The 13,263-nt window shown below is 42.4% G+C and overlaps 1 protein-coding gene across 1 annotated transcript in view; it reads right to left on the bottom strand.

Moving 5' to 3' along the window:
• LYPD1 (LY6/PLAUR domain containing 1) overlaps positions 1-8,252 on the bottom strand; it is a 201,168-nt gene extending 192,916 nt beyond the window's left edge. The window contains exon 1 of the mRNA XM_063429132.1: positions 8,170-8,252. Coding sequence (XP_063285202.1) covers positions 8,170-8,218 — 49 coding nt within the window. The 5' untranslated portion in view covers positions 8,219-8,252. The remainder of the gene's footprint in view (positions 1-8,169) is intronic.
• Positions 8,253-13,263: the final 5,011 nt, after the last annotated feature.

Here is a 13,263-nt window from a genome sequence, read left to right as displayed (position 1 = left end):
CTATATGATCGATCCATACAGTCAGTCTATATGATCGGTCTATACAGTCAGTCTATATGATCAGTCTATATGATCGGTGCATACAGTCAGTCTATATGATCAGTCCATACAATCAATCCATACAGTCAGTCTATATGATCGGTCCATACAGTCAGTCTATACGATTGGTCCATACAGTCAGTCTATATGATCAGTCCATACAGACAGTCTATATGATCTGTCCATACAGTCAGTCCATACAGCCAGTTCATACAGTCAGACTATATAATCAGTCTATATGATCAGTCCATAGTCAGTCCATACAGTCAGTCTATATGATCAGTCCTTACAGTCAGACAATATGATCGGTCCATACAGTCAGTCTATATAATCAGTCCATACAGTTAGTCCATACAGTCAGTCCATACAGTCAGTCTATATGATCAGTCCATACAGTCAGTCCATACAGTCAGTACATATGATCGGTCGATACAGTCAGTCTATATGATCAGTCCATACAGTCAGTCCATACAGTCAGACTATATGATCAGTCCATACAGTCAGTCTATATGATCAGTCCATACAGTCAGTCTATATGGTCAGTCCATACAGTCAGACTATATGATCAGTCCATACAGTCAGTCCATACAGTCAAACTGTATGATCAGTCCATACAGTCAGTCCATACAGTCAAACTATATGATCAGTCCATACAGTCAGTCTATATGATCAGACCATACAGTCAGTCTATATGATCAGTACATACAGTCAGTCCATACTGTTAGTCTATATAATCAGTCTATATGATCAGTCCATACAGTCAGTCTATATGATCGGTCCATACAGTCAGTCTATATGATCAGTCCATACAGTCAGTCTATATAATCTGTCCATACAGTCAGTCTATATGATCAGTCTATATAATCAGTCATACAGTCAGTCTATATGAACAGTCCATACAGTCAGCCTATATAATCAGTCTATTTGATCAGTCTATATGATCGGTCCATACAATCAGTCCATACAGTCAGTCTATATGATTGGTCCATACAGTCAGTCTATATGATCAGTCCATACAGTCAGACTATATGATCAGTCCATACAGTCAGTCCATACAGTCAGTCTATATGATCGGTCCATACAGTCAGTCTATATGATCAGTCTATATAATCAGTCCATACAGTCAGTCTATATGATCGGTCCATACAATCAGTCCATACGGTCAGTCTATATGATTGGTCCATACAGTCAGTATATACAGTCAGTCCATACAGTCAGTCTATATGATCAGTCTATACAATCAGTCCATACAGTCAGTCCATACAGTCAGTCATATGATCAGTCTATACAATCAGTCCATACAGTCAGTCTATATGATCGGTCCATACAGTCAGTCTATATGATCAGTCTATATAATCAGTCCATACAGTCAGTCTATATGATCGGTCCATACAATCAGTCCATACGGTCAGTCTATATGATTGGTCCATACAGTCAGTCTATACAGTCAGTCCATACAGTCAGTCTATATGATCAGTCTATACAATCAGTCCATACAGTCAGTCCATACTATCAGTCTATATGATCAGTCCATACAGTCAGTCCATACAGTCAGTCTATACAGTCAGTCCATACAGTCAGTCCATACAGTCAGTCATATGATCAGTCTATACAATCAGTCCATACAGTCAGTCTATATAATCAGTCCATACAGTCAGTCCATACAGTCAGTCTATACAGTCAGTCCATATGATCAGTCCATACAGTCAGTCTATATAATCAGTCTATATGATCAGTCCATACAGTCAGTCTATATAATCAGTCTATTTGATCGGTCCATACAGTCAGTCCATACAATCAGTCCATACAGTCAGTCCATACAGTCAGTCCATACAGTCAGTCCATATGATCAGTCCATACAGTCAGTCTATATAATCAGTCCATACAGTCAGTCCATTTGATCAGTCCATACAGTCAGTCTATACAGTCAGTCCATATGATCAGTCCATACAGTCAGTCTATATAATCAGTCTATATGATCAGTCCATACAGTCAGTCTATATAATCAGTCTATATGATCGGTCCATACAGTCAGTCCATACAGTCAGTCCATACAGTCAGTCCATATGATCAGTCCATACAGTCAGTCTATATAATCAGTCCATACAGTCAGTCCATACAGTCAGTCCATATGATCAGTCCATACAGTCAGTCTATATAATCAGTCCATACAGTCAGTCTATATAATCAGTCCATACAGTCAGTCCATACAGTCAGTCCATATGATCAGTCCATACAGTCAGTCTATATAATCAGTCCATACAGTCAGTCCATACAGTCAGTCCATATGATCAGTCCATATGATCAGTCCATATGATCAGTCCATACAGTCAGTCTATATAATCATTCTATATGATCAGTCCATACAGTCAGACTATATGATCAGTCCATACAGTCAGTCCATATGATCAGTCCATATGATCAGTCCATACAGTCAGTCCATACAATCAGTCCATACAGTCAGTCCATATGATCAGTCCATACAGTCAGTCCATACAGTCAGTCCATATGATCAGTCCATACAGTCAGTCTATATAATCAGTCCATACAATCAGTCCATACAGTCAGTCTATATGATCAGTCCATACAGTCAGTCTATATAATCAGTCCATACAGTCAGTCCATACAGTCAGTCCATATGATCAGTCCATACAGTCAGTCTATATAATCAGTCCATACAGTCAGTCCATATGATCGGTCCATACAGTCAGTCCATACAGTCAGTCTATATAATCAGTCCATACAGTCAGTCCATATGATCAGTCCATATGATCAGTCCATACAGTCAGTCCACACAATCAGTCCATACAGTCAGTCCATATGATCAGTCCATACAGTCAGTCCATACAGTCAGTCCATATGATCAGTCCATACAGTCAGTCTATATAATCAGTCCATACAATCAGTCCATCAGTCAGTCTATATGATCAGTCCATACAGTCAGTCTATATAATCAGTCCATACAGTCAGTCCATACAGTCAGTCCATATGATCAGTCCATACAGTCAGTCTATATAATCAGTCCATACAGTCAGTCCATATGATCAGTCCATACAGTCAGTCTATATAATCAGTCTATATGATCAGTCCATACAGTCAGTCCATACAGTCAGTCCATATGATCAGTCCATACAGTCAGTCTATATAATCAGTCCATACAATCAGTCCATACAGTCAGTCTATATGATCAGTCCATACAGTCAGTCTATATAATCAGTCCATGCAGTCAGTCCATACAGTCAGTCCATATGATCAGTCCATACAGTCAGTCCATACAGTCAGTCCATATGATCAGTCCATACAGTCAGTCCATACAGTCAGTCTATATAATCAGTCCATACAGTCAGTCCATACAGTCAGTCTATATGATCAGTCCATACAGTCAGTCTATACAATCAGTCCATACAGTCAGTCCATATGATCGGTCCATACAGTCAGTCCATACAGTCAGTCTATATAATCAGTCCATACAGTCAGTCCATATGATCAGTCCATATGATCAGTCCATACAGTCAGTCCATACAATCAGTCCATACAGTCAGTCCATATGATCAGTCCATACAGTCAGTCCATACAGTCAGTCCATATGATCAGTCCATACAGTCAGTCTATATAATCAGTCCATACAATCAGTCCATCAGTCAGTCTATATGATCAGTCCATACAGTCAGTCTATATAATCAGTCCATACAGTCAGTCCATATGATCAGTCCATACAGTCAGTCTATATAATCAGTCCATACAGTCAGTCCATATGATCAGTCCATACAGTCAGTCTATATAATCAGTCTATATTATCAGTCCATACAGTCAGTCTATATGATCAGTCCATACAGTCAGTCCATACAGTCAGACTATATGATCAGTCCATACAGTCAGACTCTATGATCAGTCTATATGATCAGTCTATATGATTGGTCCATACAGTCAGTCTATATGATCGGTCCATACAGTCAGTCCATATGATCGGTCCATACAGTCAGTCCATACAGTCAGTCCATACAGTCAGACTATATGATCAGTCCATACAGTCAGTCTATATAAACAGTCTATATGATTAGTCCATATGATTGGTCCATACAGTCAGTCTACATGATTGGTCCATACAGTCAGTCTACATGATTGGTCCATACAGTCAGTCTACATGATCAGTCCATACAGTCAGTCCATACAGTCAGTCCATACAGTCAGTCTATATGATCGATCCATACAGTCAGTCTATATGATCGGTCTATACAGTCAGTCTATATGATCAGTCTATATGATCGGTGCATACAGTCAGTCTATATGATCAGTCCATACAATCAATCCATACAGTCAGTCTATATGATCGGTCCATACAGTCAGTCTATATGATTGGTCCATACAGTCAGTCTATATGATCAGTCCATACAGACAGTCTATATGATCTGTCCATACAGTCAGTCCATACAGCCAGTTCATACAGTCAGACTATATAATCAGTCTATATGATCAGTCCATAGTCAGTCCATACAGTCAGTCTATATGATCAGTCCTTACAGTCAGACAATATGATCGGTCCATACAGTCAGTCTATATAATCAGTCCATACAGTTAGTCCATACAGTCAGTCCATACAGTCAGTCTATATGATCAGTCCATACAGTCAGTCCATACAGTCAGTACATATGATCGGTCGATACAGTCAGTCTATATGATCAGTCCATACAGTCAGTCCATACAGTCAGACTATATGATCAGTCCATACAGTCAGTCTATATGATCAGTCCATACAGTCAGTCTATATGGTCAGTCCATACAGTCAGACTATATGATCAGTCCATACAGTCAGTCCATACAGTCAAACTGTATGATCAGTCCATACAGTCAGTCCATACAGTCAAACTATATGATCAGTCCATACAGTCAGTCTATATGATCAGACCATACAGTCAGTCTATATGATCAGTACATACAGTCAGTCCATACTGTTAGTCTATATAATCAGTCTATATGATCAGTCCATACAGTCAGTCTATATGATCGGTCCATACAGTCAGTCTATATGATCAGTCCATACAGTCAGTCTATATAATCTGTCCATACAGTCAGTCTATATGATCAGTCTATATAATCAGTCATACAGTCAGTCTATATGAACAGTCCATACAGTCAGCCTATATAATCAGTCTATTTGATCAGTCTATATGATCGGTCCATACAATCAGTCCATACAGTCAGTCTATATGATTGGTCCATACAGTCAGTCTATATGATCAGTCCATACAGTCAGACTATATGATCAGTCCATACAGTCAGTCCATACAGTCAGTCTATATGATCGGTCCATACAGTCAGTCTATATGATCAGTCTATATAATCAGTCCATACAGTCAGTCTATATGATCGGTCCATACAATCAGTCCATACGGTCAGTCTATATGATTGGTCCATACAGTCAGTATATACAGTCAGTCCATACAGTCAGTCTATATGATCAGTCTATACAATCAGTCCATACAGTCAGTCCATACAGTCAGTCATATGATCAGTCTATACAATCAGTCCATACAGTCAGTCTATATGATCGGTCCATACAGTCAGTCTATATGATCAGTCTATATAATCAGTCCATACAGTCAGTCTATATGATCGGTCCATACAATCAGTCCATACGGTCAGTCTATATGATTGGTCCATACAGTCAGTCTATACAGTCAGTCCATACAGTCAGTCTATATGATCAGTCTATACAATCAGTCCATACAGTCAGTCCATACTATCAGTCTATATGATCAGTCCATACAGTCAGTCCATACAGTCAGTCTATACAGTCAGTCCATACAGTCAGTCCATACAGTCAGTCATATGATCAGTCTATACAATCAGTCCATACAGTCAGTCTATATAATCAGTCCATACAGTCAGTCCATACAGTCAGTCTATACAGTCAGTCCATATGATCAGTCCATACAGTCAGTCTATATAATCAGTCTATATGATCAGTCCATACAGTCAGTCTATATAATCAGTCTATTTGATCGGTCCATACAGTCAGTCCATACAATCAGTCCATACAGTCAGTCCATACAGTCAGTCCATACAGTCAGTCCATATGATCAGTCCATACAGTCAGTCTATATAATCAGTCCATACAGTCAGTCCATTTGATCAGTCCATACAGTCAGTCTATACAGTCAGTCCATATGATCAGTCCATACAGTCAGTCTATATAATCAGTCTATATGATCAGTCCATACAGTCAGTCTATATAATCAGTCTATATGATCGGTCCATACAGTCAGTCCATACAGTCAGTCCATACAGTCAGTCCATATGATCAGTCCATACAGTCAGTCTATATAATCAGTCCATACAGTCAGTCCATACAGTCAGTCCATATGATCAGTCCATACAGTCAGTCTATATAATCAGTCCATACAGTCAGTCCATACAGTCAGTCCATATGATCAGTCCATACAGTCAGTCTATATAATCAGTCCATACAGTCAGTCCATACAGTCAGTCCATATGATCAGTCCATATGATCAGTCCATATGATCAGTCCATACAGTCAGTCTATATAATCATTCTATATGATCAGTCCATACAGTCAGACTATATGATCAGTCCATACAGTCAGTCCATATGATCAGTCCATATGATCAGTCCATACAGTCAGTCCATACAATCAGTCCATACAGTCAGTCCATATGATCAGTCCATACAGTCAGTCCATACAGTCAGTCCATATGATCAGTCCATACAGTCAGTCTATATAATCAGTCCATACAATCAGTCCATACAGTCAGTCTATATGATCAGTCCATACAGTCAGTCTATATAATCAGTCCATACAGTCAGTCCATACAGTCAGTCCATATGATCAGTCCATACAGTCAGTCTATATAATCAGTCCATACAGTCAGTCCATATGATCGGTCCATACAGTCAGTCCATACAGTCAGTCTATATAATCAGTCCATACAGTCAGTCCATATGATCAGTCCATATGATCAGTCCATACAGTCAGTCCACACAATCAGTCCATACAGTCAGTCCATATGATCAGTCCATACAGTCAGTCCATACAGTCAGTCCATATGATCAGTCCATACAGTCAGTCTATATAATCAGTCCATACAATCAGTCCATCAGTCAGTCTATATGATCAGTCCATACAGTCAGTCTATATAATCAGTCCATACAGTCAGTCCATACAGTCAGTCCATATGATCAGTCCATACAGTCAGTCTATATAATCAGTCCATACAGTCAGTCCATATGATCAGTCCATACAGTCAGTCTATATAATCAGTCTATATGATCAGTCCATACAGTCAGTCCATACAGTCAGTCCATATGATCAGTCCATACAGTCAGTCTATATAATCAGTCCATACAATCAGTCCATACAGTCAGTCTATATGATCAGTCCATACAGTCAGTCTATATAATCAGTCCATGCAGTCAGTCCATACAGTCAGTCCATATGATCAGTCCATACAGTCAGTCCATACAGTCAGTCCATATGATCAGTCCATACAGTCAGTCCATACAGTCAGTCTATATAATCAGTCCATACAGTCAGTCCATACAGTCAGTCTATATGATCAGTCCATACAGTCAGTCTATACAATCAGTCCATACAGTCAGTCCATATGATCGGTCCATACAGTCAGTCCATACAGTCAGTCTATATAATCAGTCCATACAGTCAGTCCATATGATCAGTCCATATGATCAGTCCATACAGTCAGTCCATACAATCAGTCCATACAGTCAGTCCATATGATCAGTCCATACAGTCAGTCCATACAGTCAGTCCATATGATCAGTCCATACAGTCAGTCTATATAATCAGTCCATACAATCAGTCCATCAGTCAGTCTATATGATCAGTCCATACAGTCAGTCTATATAATCAGTCCATACAGTCAGTCCATATGATCAGTCCATACAGTCAGTCTATATAATCAGTCCATACAGTCAGTCCATATGATCAGTCCATACAGTCAGTCTATATAATCAGTCTATATGATCAGTCCATACAGTCAGTCCATACAATCAGTCCATACAGTCAGTCCATATGATCAGTCCATACAGTCAGTCTATATAATCAGTCCATACAGTCAGTCCATACAGTCAGTCCATATGATCGGTCCATACCTGAGCCCAGAAGCCTCCAGCTTGTTGCCCAGAGGAGAAGGAGCCACATCCTCAGTCCAGACTCATAGAGAAATCACAGTCCGTGTCTCCAGCGACAGAATCAAACAGATCCCGGTGTCCTCAATGGTCCCAGCGATGTGTCTGGGTCCCGGTATCGGTGTCTGGGTCCCGGTATCGGAGTGTTGGTCCCGGTATCGGTGTCTGGGTCCCGGTATCGGTGTCTGGGTCCCGGTATCGGAGTGTTGGTCCCGGTATCGGAGTGTTGGTGCCGGTATCGGAGTCTGGGTCCCGGTATCGGTGTGTTTGTCCCGGTATCGGAGTCTGGGTCCCGGTATCGGTGTGTTTGTCCCGGTATCGGAGTCTGGGTCCCGGTATCGGTGTGTTTGTCCCGGTATCGGAGTGTTGGTGCCGGTATCGGAGTCTGGGTCCCGGTATCGGTGTGTTTGTCCCGGTATCGGAGTCTGGGTCCCGGTATCGTTGTGTTGGTCCCGGTATCGGAGTCTGGGTCCCGGTATCGGTGTGTTTGTCCCGGTATCGGTGTGTTTGTCCCGGTATCGTTGTGTTGGTCCCGGTATCGTTGTGTTGGTCCCGGTATCGGAGTCTGGGTCCCGGTACCGGTGCTTCAGCTCCCGGTGACTCGCGGCTCTGAGCATCTCCAGCTCCGGCTCAAGCTATACCGGAGCCTCCGCCCACGAGACGTCACGGAGAAGGAAAAGAAAAGTCTGCTCCCCCCCCCCCCCCGCCCCCCCATGAGACCCCTCACACTCACACTCACCAGCAGTTAATCCTTTCTTCACTTCAGCCCTCTCTACATAATCACTTTATCCTTCTTTCCATCCTCACTTCTTCCCTTTCTCCCTCCTTCACTTTATCTCTCCTTCCATACTTCATCCCTCCCTCAACCCTCACTTCATCCCTCTCTCCATAAACGCTTCATCCTTCTGTTCATCCTCACTTTACCACTCTATCCATCATCACTTAATCCTTCCATATTTCATCCTTTTATCCATCCTTCCATCTTCTCTCAAATCTCACTATATCCCTCCATCCTCACTTCATCCCTCTATCCATCCTCACTTCATCTTTCTACTCTCCATAAATCCCTTCTCCATCCCCTCTTCCATCTATCATCTCTCCATTCTCACTTCATCCTTCTGTCCTGTCTCTATCATCACATCAGTCCCTCTCTACATCCTTCTATCCATCATCACTTCATCTCTCTCCATCCTTGTAATGGACAACTTCAGTATCCGAGGGGTCTATGTCATTGGAGACGTCCTTTTCCCTTGAGAGAAGCTGTGCTGCAGTATTCTCCAGATGTCCCATCAGCCGAACCAGTAGAGAAGAATAGCAGAGCTCTTACAAGAGCTAGTGATTAGCTGGAAGCAGGTTCCCTACAAAAACGAAATGAGACTACGTATTGAGGGTTAAGCAGATCTGAGATTTTAATTGGCCAGGCTGGCCTTTTATGCAACTTTTCCCACAAGGTTAGCACCCAGGTGGACCTTGAGGGGCACCGAAAAATACAGTTAACAGCCAATGGTGTACAATCAAAATTTTAAACACTCCCATTCATTACATAAAATTCCTCCCCTCTGCTTAGGAGATAATTGAGTTAATTACTGTATCAACTCAATTATCTCCAAGCAAAAAAAATTAAACTTTTTGCACATTTTCAGAAATATCATAAACAGACATCAAATCCCCATAAAACATATATATTCCAATAGAAACACAGAAACATAGAAACATAGAATGTGACGGCAGATAAGAACCATTCGGCCCATCTAGTCTGCCCAATTAAAAAAAAAAAATAGGGCATAATTAGGGGACCAACATATCAAAAAATCATACGAATCGGTTCGGGAGATAGGTGGAGGTCCCTTTCGTATGTTATAAATAGTGATGTCGCGAACACAAAATTTCAATGACGTCAATGGGCAGGCGAATTTTAAAACCCACAGGGACTCTTTCTGGCCACAATAGTGATGGAAAAGTTGTTTCAAGGGGACTAACACCTGGACTGTGGCATGCCGGAGGGGGATCCATGGCAAAACTCCCATGGAAAATTACACAGTTGATGCAGAGTCTGGTTTTAATCCATAAAGGGCATAAATCACCTAACATTTATAAATCACAATGGATATGGATTGACACCTGACATATGACATATTGACACCTTGACATATGGATTGACACCTGTCCTCAGAGCCCCTGATACACACTGACACAGAGCAGAATAGGGACTGTCCCCACTACATAAAGTCACTTGGCAGATATGGATTGACACCTGCCCTCAGAGACCCTGATACACACTGACACAGAGCAGAATAGGGACTGTTCCTCCTACATAGGGCCACTTGGCAGATATGGATTGACACCTATCCTAAGGATCCCTGATACACACTGACACAGAGCAGAGGAAAAGGTTAGACAACTATAATAAAGTGATACCTACAAATCCTAGGGAGCATAGGTGTATAATAGAGGGAGAAAGGGAAAGCAGAGTAATGCTTCCTAATACCGTGGTTAGAACCCTTTGTTAAAGTAAATTGAGTAATGGACAAAAGTCTTTATTGTATCATTTATAAATAACAAAGGGCTACTATACTCATTCCCCCATAGTGGCTAATTGTGTAATAATGGTAATACTATTACCTATTATATAATATTGGCAGGGGCAAGGAAATTCCCTCTAAATAGATGGGTATAGGCAGAGAGTATAGAGACCGGCGTGATAAAGTGTCAAAAAGGTGATATAAAGTTAAATGTATCACAGACACACATCCACCCTTTCTCTTAGCTAGTTTCCAGAAATGCTGGATACGTAGAATGGCTATAAAGACCCAGAGAGGTCTAAGAAGAATCCTCTAAACTAGCCCTAATCTCCTTAAACACCTTCAAGGGTGTTCTAAGCTAAAGCTCAATCTAAACGTTTAGATGACTGCCTGATTTCCCATCACAGATGCTGACTAGGAATAACAGTGTGCAAGACAAAGAGTGGGTCTAAGTGCTCATAGTGCAGTAAAGTGTCCCTAGTGAAGTGAAAAAGAGAATAACGAGCTGGCGCCCAAGAGAATAACGAGCTGGCGCCCTATCAGGGGACGTGTATATGGCATCGATTTTAGCGGGATATGGAAAAAGATGCTTGGTCGGTCCTCCTACTTCAAATTTGGGGCACTGCGCTTGCACTCTAATGTGCCACCAGATAGGAGTGGTGTGTTAAGTAGTACTATTCCTATCAGTTTAATCCCTGTTATGTGCCTTTTTTTTGGTTTGGTTTTTGAAGCCACAGTGCAGCACCAGAGGCCCGAAAAATTAGGCATGTACACATGCCTGAAAAATTAGGTATTGTTGCAGACGCTGCTATAGCAGCGGCCAGAAAAATTGATGTTTGTTTCCCAGGCAGAAACCCTAGTTGGTGGCGGATAAGTCACACAAGTCAACCGGCATTCAGAGCTAAAGTACAGCAGCGTGTGGACCATTTTTAGCCCAAGGCAGCTCATCTCATCAGGCCTTTTTTAGTCGAATGTATCGCCCACTGTCAGTCCCTTCGGGATCCATCCCTCATTCATCTTAATAAAGGTGAGGTAATCTAGACTTTTTTGACCTAGGCGACTTCTCTTCTCAGTGACAATACCTCCTGCTGCACTGAAGGTCCTTTCTGACAGGACACTTGAAGCGGGGCAGGCCAGAAGTTCTATCGCAAATTGGGATAGCTCAGGCCACAGGTCAAGCCTGCACACCCAGTCAAGGGGTTCATCGCTCCTCAGAGTGTCGATATCTGCAGTTAAGGCGAGGTAGTCTGCTACCTGTCAGTCGAGTCGTTCTCTGAGGGTGGATCCCGAAGGGCTGTGGCGATGCATAGGACTTAAAAAGGTCCGCATGTCCTCCATCAACAACACGTCTTTAAAGCGTCCTGTCCTTGCCGGCGTGGTCGTGGGAGGAGGAGGATGACTTTCACCTCTTCCCCTGTTAGATTCCCGTTGTGCTGTGACATCACTATTATACGCTGTGTAAAGCATACTTTTTAATTTATTTTGCAAATGCTGCATCCTTTCCGACTTGTTGTAATTTGGTAACATTTCTGCACTTTCTGCTTATACCGGGGGTCTAGTAGTGTGGACACCCAGTACAGGTTGTTCTCCTTCAGCCGTTTTATACAAGGGTCCCTCAACAGGCATGACAGCATGAAAGACCCCATTTGCACAAGGTTGGATGCCGAGCTACTCATTTCCCGTTCCTCCTCCTCAGTGATCTCAATAAAGGTATGTTCTTCCCCCCAGCTACGTACAACACCACGGGTACCAGATAGGTGACAACGAGCACCCTGGGATGCCTGTTGTGGTTGGTCTTCCTCCTCCTCCTCAAAGCCACATTCCTCCTCTGACTCCTCTTCCTCACAATCCTCTTCCAGTGTTGCCGCAGGTGCAGCAAGCGATGCTGATAAGGCTGTTTCTGGTGGTGATGGTGACCACAACTCTTCCTCTTCACGCTCATCTACGGCCTGATCCAGCACTCTTCGCAGGGCACGCTCCAGGAAGAAAACAAATGGTATGATGTAGCTGATGGTGCCTTCGGTGCGACTGACTAGGTTTGTCACCTCCTCAAAAGGACGCATGAGCCTACAGGCATTGAGCATGAGCGTCCAGTAACGTGGCAACAAAATTCCCAGCTCCTCAGAGGCTGTCCTAGCACCCCAGTCATACAAATATTCATTAACGGCTTTTTCTTGTTGGAGCAGACGGTCGAACATTAGGAGTGTTGAATTCCAACGTGTCGGGCTGTCGCAAATCAAGCGCCTCACAGGCATGTTGTTTGGCCGCTGGATATCTGCAAAGTGCGCCATGGCCGTGTAGGAATGCCTGAAATGGCCACACACTTCCTGGCCTGCTTCAGGACGTCCTGTAAGCCTGTGTACTTATGCACAAAGCGTTGTACGATCAGATTACACACATGTACCATGCACGGCACATTTGTCAACTTGCCCAAATTCAATGCCGCCAACAAATTTGTTCCGTTGTCACAAACCACTTTGCCGATATCCAGTTGCTGCGGAGTCAGCCACTTTTCCACCTGTGCGTTCAGGGCGGA

Source organism: Pelobates fuscus, chromosome 8 (assembly GCF_036172605.1).
Source record: "Pelobates fuscus isolate aPelFus1 chromosome 8, aPelFus1.pri, whole genome shotgun sequence".
Lineage (NCBI taxonomy): Eukaryota > Metazoa > Chordata > Amphibia > Anura > Pelobatidae > Pelobates > Pelobates fuscus.
The sequence above is the reverse complement of the archived record's forward strand: the minus strand, read 5'-3'. Positions and strand labels throughout refer to the sequence as shown.